Source organism: Urocampus carinirostris, chromosome 20 (assembly GCF_059441175.1).
Source record: "Urocampus carinirostris isolate Australia breed hairy pipefish chromosome 20, RoL_Ucar_1.0, whole genome shotgun sequence".
Classification (NCBI taxonomy): Eukaryota; Metazoa; Chordata; class Actinopteri; order Syngnathiformes; family Syngnathidae; genus Urocampus; species Urocampus carinirostris.
This window is the reverse complement of record NC_142368.1, coordinates 17,019,447-17,031,540: the sequence shown is the minus strand read 5'-3', so window position 1 is coordinate 17,031,540 and position 12,094 is coordinate 17,019,447. Positions and strand designations below refer to the sequence as shown.

At 40.8% G+C, this 12,094-nt stretch overlaps 2 protein-coding genes across 6 annotated transcripts in view; one reads left to right on the top strand and one right to left on the bottom strand.

Annotated features, from left to right (window-relative positions):
• Positions 1-2,684, bottom strand: part of pum2 (pumilio RNA-binding family member 2) — a 29,302-nt gene extending 26,618 nt beyond the window's left edge. For all 5 annotated transcript variants that reach the window (XM_088324577.1, XM_088324580.1, XM_088324579.1 and 2 more), the window contains exon 1: positions 2,551-2,684. The gene's annotated coding sequence lies outside the window, so the exon portion shown is untranslated. The remainder of the gene's footprint in view (positions 1-2,550) is intronic.
• A 4,719-nt stretch (positions 2,685-7,403) lies between these two features.
• Positions 7,404-8,311, top strand: LOC148346403 (rho-related GTP-binding protein RhoB-like). The gene has a single exon (XM_088324582.1). The coding sequence runs from the start codon at positions 7,475-7,477 to the stop codon at positions 8,084-8,086; it is 612 nt and encodes a 203-aa protein (XP_088180708.1). The 5' UTR covers positions 7,404-7,474; the 3' UTR covers positions 8,087-8,311.
• Positions 8,312-12,094: the final 3,783 nt, after the last annotated feature.

Here is a 12,094-nt window from a genome sequence, read left to right as displayed (position 1 = left end):
TAATTATCTAGATCCACTTAAATGTTTTAGTCAAGAAGTACAGTAGGCCACCGGGATACCTCGACCCTGCCTTACGACATCTGGCTTAATCTTGTGTGCTTCGTAAAAACGTTGCGGATCGGCAACACTGTACTGTATGGACTGTATTAATTAACCTTGGTCCCAAAACTTGGGATGTTAAAGGGGGAAGCAAAAACATGATAAACATGAACAAAAAAGGTTTGTGACTATCAGGAAGACAAAAAAGGCACAGAAATCACCACCCTCTTTAAGTTGAATTCCGTAACCAATTGACAGCCAGGACTATTATTCAAAATGAGGAGACGATTAAAGCAAGGCAATTTTCCGAGGGCATGTCAATCCTGACAAGTTTAAGTTGTAAGTAAGTTGTAAGTTGTTTTAGTTTTGATCTGCTATCTCCTTCCGACCATCTTCACCCACCCAGTTAACTCCCCCTGTACCGGCTCGAGTCGCATCACACTAAAGGTAAATAAAATGTCATCTTTGCCTTTACATATATATATATATATATATATATACATATATATATATATGTATGTATGTACAATGTTATTAATTCATGTACATACACAAATTATTTCGTATAAGTAGTACTTCCTATATACAATGTTGTTATTTGTTTTTATCAGGGATACTGGAGTTTGGAACACACTACGTAAGTTTCTGTCCATCGCCAACAGCACCTTACGACCCTTGCATCAAAATGGATTCACTCCCCTACCCGTTGTCATATTGCTTTATGTAGTCAATTAAAAACTGCAAAATTAAATCCTGTGATCTAATTATACAGCAAATACTTGTCATGCTGCGAATTTGTGGACAATTTTTTTGCAAAAAATGTTTATGAAATTTCTTCAAGCAGATACCGATTACCAGATCTTGAGCAGTTATCTGTACACAAACCACATAGTTAGGGATTCCATTTGCAAATCAAATTTTCTTGAGAATTAGCTTTTGATTCTAGAATTCTTTCCTGTAACATAACATAGTGTAACTGTCACTTTCCTGATTGTTTTCTGGGTCCTGGTTAGTAAATATAGCTTAAGCAAGGTATCAGTACAGATACCTGGAATTGCTACTCAAATTTTACTAGTAATAAATGCAATTTCTTTATATTAGAAAAAAGATTTTCCTTTTGAGTTTTTTTGTGTTCTTTGCACTGTTTTGAGAGACGTTTGATTTAATCAGACATACACCTTTACAGTTTTGTATCCACTTGCAGCTGACTGTGTCAACTGTTGTTTACAATTCGACATGCATTTACCTAATCGTTTTGATCAAACCTTCACACGGTCCTTTTGTAGAAAAATACAGCTTCTGATATCCAATTTCAAACGATAAATGTTTAATTTTGACTGACACTTTCGTGAGATCTACTACACGTAGCTTGCACTGTGTATTCTTTTGTTTTGCAATGGATGTTCTAGCATTCTGGGTACTTCGCCGTATCACACGGGAGGAAAATAATCATTTACCAGTTCAACCCTAACCGTTAAAACTAGTTAATTTGCAATCTCCCGACATTTTTCTTTGTTAAACAAAAACGATCATTCTTTGCAACAACACTTTGATCAGACCTAACATAAATGCTTCCATAACTCGCGCATACAATCGATCGGCTGGCAAAATATCAACAACTCTTATGATCTGAGTTGGTAAATATATAACAGAGAGGTTGGTTAGTAAAACCGATTGAGAAAAACATGTTAACGAACACAAAAGAACCAAACAAGCAGCGCTTGGTAGCATTCGTTGCTAGATTAGCATGTGAGCATACTAACCAACCGGGAGTGTACATATGTCCAAATTATTCCGATAACACATATAAAATAAAAAGCCTTCTTGGTGTTGTATTTGTTAAACAAAACAAACAGAAATGAATATAATGTTTGTTGCGTAAAAATGACGCCGGGGTAGTGCAAAAGGGAAGCTAACTAGCATGCTAACAGCGGCTTAGCTAAAAGGTTAACAACACCAAAAATTATTAATTTGAATCACCCTATAAGAAATTATGATAATTTCTATCCAAAAATAACACTTTACTCATCGTGTTTTATTTAATTCCGTGTTAAAATAGTTAGCTAATAGTGGAGCATGCTAACGTAAGCTAGCTAACGTTAGCATGGTCCCGGCCTGTTTATGATGCTTGTGTTTGCTTGACATCAACAGTTTGAAGAATCAACACTGTTTTTTTTTTACTCTTTGTGCGATTATTGTTACACAGAAGGTTTGGTGTTCAATATGCATAGTGGCGTGTTTTTGATATTTTGACATCAGGGGGGGAAATGGCGCATCGTATGCTATGCTAGCGCTAATGATTAACACGGTGCTGTGCGCTAGCAAAAAGCGAGCAAACATTCATCGGCTAAACAACATGGCATCCCTTCAACTTGCAAACACGGGGGGCCCTCCGCCGCTAAACAAAAGGGGGAAATGCTCGCACAACGACGGCAGCGGCGGCGTGGGAAATCCACACGCGGGAGCAGCTTTTTCTCCTGCCGCTTGAACAAAGGAGCTGAAAATACTTACGCGTTGTCGTGTGGAGAGAGGCTCCGGGATTGAGGCTCGCCGTAAACCAGATTTGATATTGTTTTGTTTCCTTGGAGAGAGCGATGATTTTTTTACAAGGCTTTGGTGGCCTGGAGTAGTAGGTGGCTGGTGTGGCTGCCCCCTACAGGTGAAAAATTGGAACTGCATCGTCTCGCACAGCGTAAAACAAAGGCTCCTCCCACAATGTGAATATAGGATTATTTTGTGATTTGCTGGTCAAATTGTAAATGGTCTGCGTTTATATAGTGCTTTTCAAGGCAATGAAGACCTCCCAAAGCGCTTTACTATGTGCTTCACACTTACCCATTCACACACACACTCACACACCAATAGGGAGTCAGCCATCCCCTGCTTATTGGGGGCATCCTGTGGTTTTCTGCTCAACTCTCTAAAATAATCACTTTTTTGATTCTGATTCACTTCTGCTTATTTGCTAAAAACCCCAAAAACCAAACAAAAGTATTTAATTGCTGTTAAAAGTGTCGATAAAAACTCATATTGTTGGGATATGATATAATGAAATTGTATGTTTAATTGCTGTTAAAAAAATTGTTAAAACGTCTCATCTCATCTCATTAGCTGCACCGCTTATCCTCAGTAGGGTCGTGGGGGTGCTGGAGCCCATCCCAGCAATCATCGGGCAGTGGGCAGGGGACACCCTGAACTGGTTGCCAGCCAATCGCAGGGCACACGGGGACAGACAACTCACTCGCTCATTCGCTCATTCGCACCTAGGGACAATTTGGACCAGCCAATTCGCCTGAAATGCACGCAAGCACTGGGAGAACATACAAACTCCGTACAGGAAGTCTGGAGCTGGATTTGAACCCACGCAGGATATTTTGATCCTGTTTAATTTCGTGTTCCAGTTTTGTTTCCGTCTGTTTTTGTCCTGTTTGTTATTTTCTCCAGTTTTTGTTCCCGTCAAGTTTCTCCTGTTTATTTTCGATAACCTGATTCGTTATCAATCCTGTCTGTCCGTCCTGTCCGGTATCATCTCATATGTCCGATATCAACTCGGGCAATTGGTATCGATCTCGTCGGTCTCTGTCTTTGTCTTTCTTCGCCAGACCGGCTGCCTAACGTGCATGACTCCCCATTTCCAGTCAAATAAAGGCTTGTGTGAGAACGTCACGCGATTGGGTCCTGATCCTGTTCTGGTTCTTGACACTGTTTTTTTTTTACAAAACGTCTGACACGCTTCCTTCGGTGGTTTTTTTCTTCTTTTTTTTTTCTCTAATACATTTAAAATACCAGTTTTTTCAGTGTTTCACGGAATTCCTTGCTAAACAGTTTAAATAAACGTGATATTTCAGTTTTTTTCCATTATTTTTCCAAAGGTTTCTATCGGCTCGTTCACGAAAGACCTAGCATACTTCACTCTGTTTTTGTAGAGTATTTAGTACTCGAATGCTTATTACCAGCTCAGTAGCCTAGATGGTAGTGTGCCCGCTTTGAGACTGGGAGGTCGCTGGTTCGCGCCTCGGCCGAGACATACCTTATTGGTATAATGGCGGCGCCCTCTGTTGGCTGCGGCTGCATCGACTCGCTACAACGGGTCAGGTTTATCGACTTTTCGTTCTGTGTACATTGTTACAAAGAATGACAATACGAAGGAAATTATTATTATTATTATTATTATATCGATAGTTTTTAATTGTTTATGTGATTTTTCAGGTGAAAATGCTCATTGTACCGTCTTGCCTAAAACAAAGCCCTAGTGAATCATTCTATTTTTGGGCGAGTCGTTTACAACCGACCCGACTTCCTTCCTCCAATTTAATCACATACCTGTCAACCTGTACGTTTTTGCTGTACATAGTACGTTTATTATGCATTTTAAGACGTGTACGACGTACAAGAAAATCCGTACGGAAAAAGGCAAATTTGTCAATGATGGGTACCATCCTGTATAGACCGACTATCACGAAACGGCAAATCCATCAAGTCAAACGAGTTCGCCGCGGTAGCCTCTATCTCGGTATTGTTTTTTTTCGTTGCAAACGAAGCGAGCGGTTTGATGCTACTGTGCGCATGTGTCTGCCGCCTGGGGGATTTCCCATCATGCATCATTCTGTGGTAGTTGTGTCGTGAAAGGAAGTCCGTCTCTTTTTAGAGAACCGGCTTTTTCGGCTCAACTCATTAAAGAGAGCCGTCTCTCAAACGGCTCTCTTGCTTTGATGCATTATATTACGAATTATTATGTTGTATAAAGAAGTTGAGAAAAAAAGGAAGCATAAAAGGAGAAAATGAAAAAAGACAGGGTTGTGGTTATCCCTTTAATCAGTATATTACCAACAATAATTTAATGCAGAAAATGAATTCATAATTTGAATAAGAAAATCTATTATTCTACTTAATTATATTTGCATGTATTTTTTTATTCTACAGCAGGGGTGTCAAACTCATTTTAACTCGGGGGGCCACACGATAGAACAAACATTCTGTCGGGGGCCGGAGATTAAAGAGAAAGTAAAAGAGAGATAAAGAAATAAGAGAAAGAGGGAGGGAAAAGGAGAGAAGGTAGGACAAAGAAAGAAAAAAGGGAGAGAGCGTGAGAAACAAAAGAGATAAAAAGTCGTGAGAGAGGGGTAAAAGAAAAGAAAGAAATCCAAAGAGAAATAGAAAGACAGAAGGAGAAAAAAGGGAAAAGAAAGTGCGAAGGGTAGGAAGAGAGAAAGAGAAAAGAGAGAAAAGGAAAAAACTAAGTTGGAGCAAAATAAGTTAAAAAGACACAGAGAGAGAAAGAGACAAAGAGCAACAAAGGAAGTGAAAAAGAGAGACACAGAGAGTGAAAGAGACGGACACAGAGAGCGGGAGAAAGGGGTGGAAAAGAGAGAGAGAGAGAAAGAAATACAAATACCGTGTCTTTGTTCGAGGCACCTGGCTTTGGCAACATCAAGTTGACATATTTCAACCTGCAGCTCGTTATTCTCCTGCGCTTCTCTGAGTGTTGTCTCGCGGGCTGGATTCAATCCCTTAGCGGGCCTGATCTGGCCCGCGGGCCGCCAGTTTGACACCTGTGTTCTACAGTGAACGTCCAAACAACTTAATTTTTAAACTTTTTTTAATAATAAACTTCATTCATGTCGAGCAACTCAGGATCTCGCACCAAAATGTTAATTAACAATATATATGATATAACGAAACACCAGGGTTGGGTAGGGTTACTTTAACTTGATTACTTTCAATGACTTTTGGATGACTCCAATACCAAATATGCTAATAGAAGACAAAAGAAACTAAATATGAATCAAATGATGACTCACAACACGTGGTAAGCTTTCTCTCCTGGCTTTGATCTCTTTGATCTCCGGCAAAACGAACATAAAATGCGACAGAAACAAAATGAAAATAAATCCAAACAGCTTGCCAACATCATTTTTGCCGTTCCGGGAAAGTCCATGTATGATTTTGTATAATAATACGAGAACCTTGAAATCACATCTTAGGCTAATGCAGGTTAGCCAAAATTGGGGTGATGTGATCGGACTTTTTTTGTCCTAGTTAAAAGTCTCGCTGCGGCATTTTGTACCAGCTGACGACTCTTGAGTCTGGTCATCGGAAGACCGGAGAGTAGTGCATTACAGTAATCGAGACGGTAGGTAACAAACGCGTGAATTATAATCTCTTTTTTGTTGTGAACTAATTACTTGAAGTACAGTAGGCTAGTTCTACTTGACCAGTTGTGTCAAGAGAGTTAGATTTAATTCATTAAACTTACTTTATATTGTTTTCTGCTGATTGTAATTTTAGTCATTTTATTCATATTTTGTTTCTTTTGTCTTTTATTAGCATATTTGGTATTGGAGTAATCAAAAGTAATTGAAAGTAATCCAGTTAAAGTAACTCTACCCAACCCTGCGAAACACATATGCAATGTATCATGTTCTCATCTCATCTCATCAGCTACACCGCTTATCCTCATTAGGGTCGCGGGGGGGCTGGAGCCCATCCCAGCCATCTCCGGGCAGTGGGCAGGGGACACCCTGAACTGGTTGCCAGCCAATCGCAGGGCACACAGGGACAGACAACTCATTCGCTCATTCACACCTAGGGACAATTTGGACCGGCCAATTCACCTGAAATGCATGTTTTTGGAACGTGGGAGGGAACCGGAGTGCCCGGAGGAAACCCACGCAAGCACGGGGAGAACATACAAACTCCGCACAGGAAGTCTGGAGCTGGATTTGAACCCACGACAGGTTCCCATGACATGAACTGTGCCGCATATGCGCTAAACACTTCGACGCCGTGCTGCCCATGGTAGGTAAAAAACGCGTGAATTATAATCTCTTTTTTGTTGTGAACTAATTACTTGAAGTACAGTAGGCTACTTCTACTTGACCAGTTGTGTCAGGTAGTGAGAGTTAGATTTAATTCATTAAACTTACTTTATATTGTTTTCTGCTGATTGTAATTTTTACTCATATTTAGTTTCTTTTGTCTTTTATTAGCATATTTGGAATTGGAGTAATCCAAAAGTAATTGAAAGTAATCCAGTTAAAGTAACTCTACCCAACCCTGTGAAACACATGTACAATGTATCATGTTAAATTACATGAATAAACAGGTTTGGTGTAAGATGATTTTGTATTTTGTAAGGGCATGGAGCCGTGGAGGTTGACAGTTATGCAATCAGAAGTTTATTTTCTTGATTTTCATATTTTAGGACACTGATTTTCTTTTCATATCGACACAATGTGCTCGAAAGGAGATTTCAGACAGCCCTCCCCGATTTTCAAGGGGAAACCCAACTCGGTCCAATCACCGGTTGCTTCACAAGCGGAAAGTTCCCCCTCCCTGTTTCCGATTGGGTTGCTATATTTAGGAAACCCTGCTCCGCTTTATAAAGCGATCTCGCTTAGTCGCCTAAAAAACGCAACGATCCGGTTCTTGGACCATGGGGAAGGAGACGCAAACGGCGGTGGACATCCGCAAAAAACTGGTGGTGGTGGGCGATGGCGCCTGCGGGAAAACGTGTCTCCTGATCGTCTTCAGCAAAGACGAATTCCCGGAGGTTTACGTCCCCACCGTGTTCGAAACCTACGTGGCGGACATCGAAGTGGATTCTAAACAGGTCCAACTGGCTTTATGGGACACCGCAGGACAGGAGGACTACGATCGCTTGCGTCCCTTGTCCTACCCGGACACTGACGTCATCCTCATGTGCTTTTCCGTGGACAGTCCGGACTCTTTGGAGAACATCCCGGAGAAGTGGGTCCCGGAAGTCAAGCATTTTTGTCCTAACGTCCCCGTCATCCTCGTGGCCAACAAGAAAGACCTGCGCAACGACGAGCACGTCCGGACCGAGCTCTCCAGACTCAAGCTGGACCCGGTGCGTCCGGAAGACGGACGCGCCATGGCGGCGCGCATCGGCGCGCACGATTATTTGGAGTGTTCGGCAAAAACCAAAGAGGGGATCTGGGAGGTTTTCGAGACGGCGGCGAGGGCGGCCCTGCAGAAACAAAAGTCCAAACGACCTGGTTTTCTAAAACGTTGCGTTTTGATGTGACTCCAGAGACTCGTCGAGGGTTTTTGGGTGTTTGGGCCGCGCCCAAATTCGACAAAGGAACTAACAACACAAAAAACAATCCTGGCACCCAAGGTTTCGGACTGAGACTGCTTCAGATCCTGGAACTGAATTTTATGGACGGAGGATCGAAAACCTCTTGATTTTAAGACTCACCACTACTCTTTGTTTCATTTATTTTTCAATGAAAACTGAGCTGGGGGAAAATACTCTGTTTTTTTTCATATTTAAAGGGGAAAAGGTGTATCTTGTACAAGTTCTCTAACATATAGCATTGTATGCTAACTGTTAGCTAAACATGTTGCCATTTTTCGTTCGGTTAGCATTAGAAAAGAGGTGCTAACCCGGCTTGAACTCATCTCATTAGCTGCACCGCTTATCCTCAGTAGGGTCACGGGGGTGCTGGAGCCCATCCCCCAGCAATCATCGGGCAGTGGGCAGGGGCCACCCTGAACTGGTTGCCAGCCAATCACAGGGCACACAGGGACAGACAACTCGCCCGCTCATTCACACCTAGGGACAATTTGGACCGGCCAATCCACCTGAAATGCATGTCTTTGGAATGTGGGAGGAAACCGGAGTGCCCGGAGGAAACCCACGCAAGCACGGGGAGAACATACAAACTCCGCCAAGGAAGTCTGGAGCTGGATTTGAACCCACGCAGGAGGTTCCCAAGACATGAGCTGTGCCGCACATGCGCTAACCACTGCCCCGCCGTGCTGCCCCCCGGCTTAAACTAATAGTGCCAAATCTTAAAGGTGCAATGCGGAGGTTTCTCACCGCAACAACTAGTGAGAGAATTTTCTCACTGCTGCCAACATAACTTTAGCCTCTGTGTCAAACTTTAAATGCACTGAAGAAAAGAATGTTATGCTAGCTGTTAAGTGAGCGTTTTTCTATTTTTGTGACCTCAAAGACGCCCAAGAAATACCGTCATTTTTAGGAATCACCCTGACCATGAAATCCGTTATTTCTGCAAATCTTAAAGGTACAACGCGTAGGTTTCTCACCGCTGCCACCTCTGGCCTGATCCGGAACTACAACCTCTGTCTGCAAATCTTAAAGTTGCATCATAGAGATTTCTCACCGCTGCCACCTCTGGCCTAATTCCCAACTGCGGCCCCCGAGTCGAGCATGCTTACGAATCTCCGAAAATCCGTGACTTGTGCTCTGAAAGGAAACATTATTTAATTTTTCTCACGAGTCTAAAATTGAATGAAAATAAATGCTTTTTATTTTGCCAATTAAAAAAAAAACACCATGATAATAAAGTGATATTCAACCTGGAACGAACATCTTTCCAGGTCCTTTAACAGTTAGCAATTTATGCTAACTATTAGCTAAACGTGTTATCTAGTTTAGCGCTGTAAAAGATGCCCAAGAAGTTTGGTTAGCGTTAGTAAAAATTCACTTACTTGGTATTACTGTGACAATACATATTTTATAAATCTTAAAGGTGCAGTGCGGAGGTTTCTTACTGCTGCCACCACAGTCAAAAGTCAAAGATCTCATCTTTTTTTTATTTTTATCCAACATTTATTTGGATAAAACTACAACTTAAAGAAGCTAATTATTTATCAAACTAGGTAACCTAAACGTGTTTTTTACAAAAGTCAAGCTTGAGTTTACATTTTGTGTTAAATCCGGGAAAGACTATCATTTTTGTGCTAGCTAGCTAGCTTGATACACGTTTTTAGCTAGCTAGCTAGCTTGATACACGTTTTTAGCTAGCTAGCTTGATACACGTTATTAGCTAGCTAGCTTGATACACGTTTTTAGCTAGCTAATTGTGCAATGTCCACTTTAATATTATTTTTTAGCAGCAATGCTAACTTCGATATTCTAATAATATGCTAAATTCACGTTGCACTACGTAGTGTTCGTTACACAGAAATCCCTTGTTTTTTCGGCGAATTTACACGCTCCTTTGTTTTATTTTGAAAACGGGATTTTATTTTGTCGGCAACAAAGCATGCTAAAACGATAAAACGTTTGGAGCAATTTTCTTTCCCTCAGGTACGTTTTTTGATTTTATTTCGAGACACGTTTCCAGCCGCGGAGTGACTTTGAATGTAACTTTGTAAACGAAAATAAAATTGTGTTTTGTTTTAAGAGCAACTTTTGCAAACGGCAATTACGTAAAAGTCGCATTCCTGCCCAGTTGCCGTTGCCCGGCTTTGTTTTCTGCTGACTTCCAGTCCAGGAATGCATTGTGCCGCACCTCCTGATTCTTCCCACACTACCACTTTTTTTTCGTGTCTGTAATTGTAAATGGATTCAAATTGAATCGTTTGTCTCGTTGGCATTTGTCCCTTTCCCTTTGTGTCGATTATGTGCCAAAATAAAGCCTTTTTATTTAAATATTTTTGTGATGAATGGGAAAGGGTTTAGGGCCTGTGTGTAGAACCTATTCTGACAAAATTATAAAACATACTCTCAAGGAGGCTGGACCTGTAGATTGAAAAAGAAAGCGAGAGGAAGAATGAGAGAGAGAAAGAGAAAAAGGAAGAGAAAGACTAAGAGAAAATGAGACACAAAGAGACAGAGAGAGAGAGAAATACATAGAGAGAATGAGAGGGAAAAAGAGAAGGAAACGAGAAAGAGATAGAAAAAGAGAGACATAGCAAAATAGTGAGCGAAAGAGCAAGAGGAAAAGACAGATGAGAAAGAAAGAGAGCCAAAAAATGGATGGAAAAAAAGACTGAGAAAAAGGGGGAGAAATAGCATGAGTAAGGAATAGAGAAAAAATGGAGGCACAGAGAAAGACAGAGAGATATAGAGACAGAGCAAAAAAGAAGAATCAAAAGATTGAGATAGAGAGAAAGAGCACGAGAGAAAGACAGAATGGGAAAGAAAGAAAGAAATAGAGAAAAGGATAAAATAAGAGAGACAAAGGGAGAGAAATAGCATGAGTAAGGAATAGAGAGAGAAAATTAGAGGGACAGAGAAAGACAGAGATATAGAGACAGAGCAAAAAAAGGAAGAAGCAAAAGATTGAGAAAGAGAGAAAGAGCAAGAGAGAAAGACAGAATGGGAAAAAGAGAAAGAAAGAGAAAAATAAAGAAAGTGAGAGAAATAGAATGAGTAAGGAATAGAGAAAAATTGGAGGCACAGAGAAAGACAGAGAGGTATAGAGACAGAGCAAAAAAAGAAGCAAAATATTGAGATGGAGAGAAAGAGCAAGAGAGAAAGACAGAATAGGAAAGAGAGAAAGAAAGAGAGAAAAGGATAAAAAAATAAAGACAAAGGGAGAGAAATGGCATGAGTAAGGAATAGAGAGGAAAAAAATAGAGGGACAGAGAAAGAAAGAGAGATATAGAGATATAAGGATATAGAGCAAAGAAAGAGAATGAGCAAAAGAGTGAGATAGAGAGAAAGAGCAAGAGAGACAGACAGAATGGGAAAGAAAGAAAAAAAGAAAGAGACAAAGGGAGAGAAATAGAAAGAGTAAGGAATAGAGGGAAAAAAATAGAGGGACAGAGAAAGACAGAGAGATATAGAGACAGAGCAAAAAAAGAGAGGAAGCAAAAGAGTGAGATAGAGAGAAAAACAAAGAGAGAAAGATAGAATGGGAAAGAGAGAAAACGATGGGAATAAGTAAGAAAAAGACCGAAGGAGACAAAGATAGAGAGACAAAGAGAGTGAGCAAGGAAGAGAGAGAAGAAAAAGAGAAGGACAAAGAAAGAGAGAGAAAACAACAGATAGAAATAGATACAGAGCGGAAAAAAAGACACAGTGAAAGAGTGAGAGAAAAAGAGTGAGAGAGAAAGACAGTGAGAAAGAGAAGTAAAGAGAGAAAGAGAGAAAAGAATGGACAAAAGTAAGAAAGCCCGTAAGAGACAAAGATATAGAGCACAGGTGTTAAACAGGCGGCCCACAGGCCAGATCAGACCCGCCAAGGGATTCAGTCCGGCCTGCGAGACAACCCTCAGAGAAGCGCAAGAGAAAAACAAGCTGCAGGTTGAAATATTTCCACTTGATGTTACCAAA

What these genes read in the sequence shown, in the direction of transcription:
- LOC148346403 (XM_088324582.1), top strand. Translation starts at nt 7,475, where the DNA reads ATGGGGAAGGAGACGCAAACGGCGGTGGACATCCGCAAAAAACTGGTG.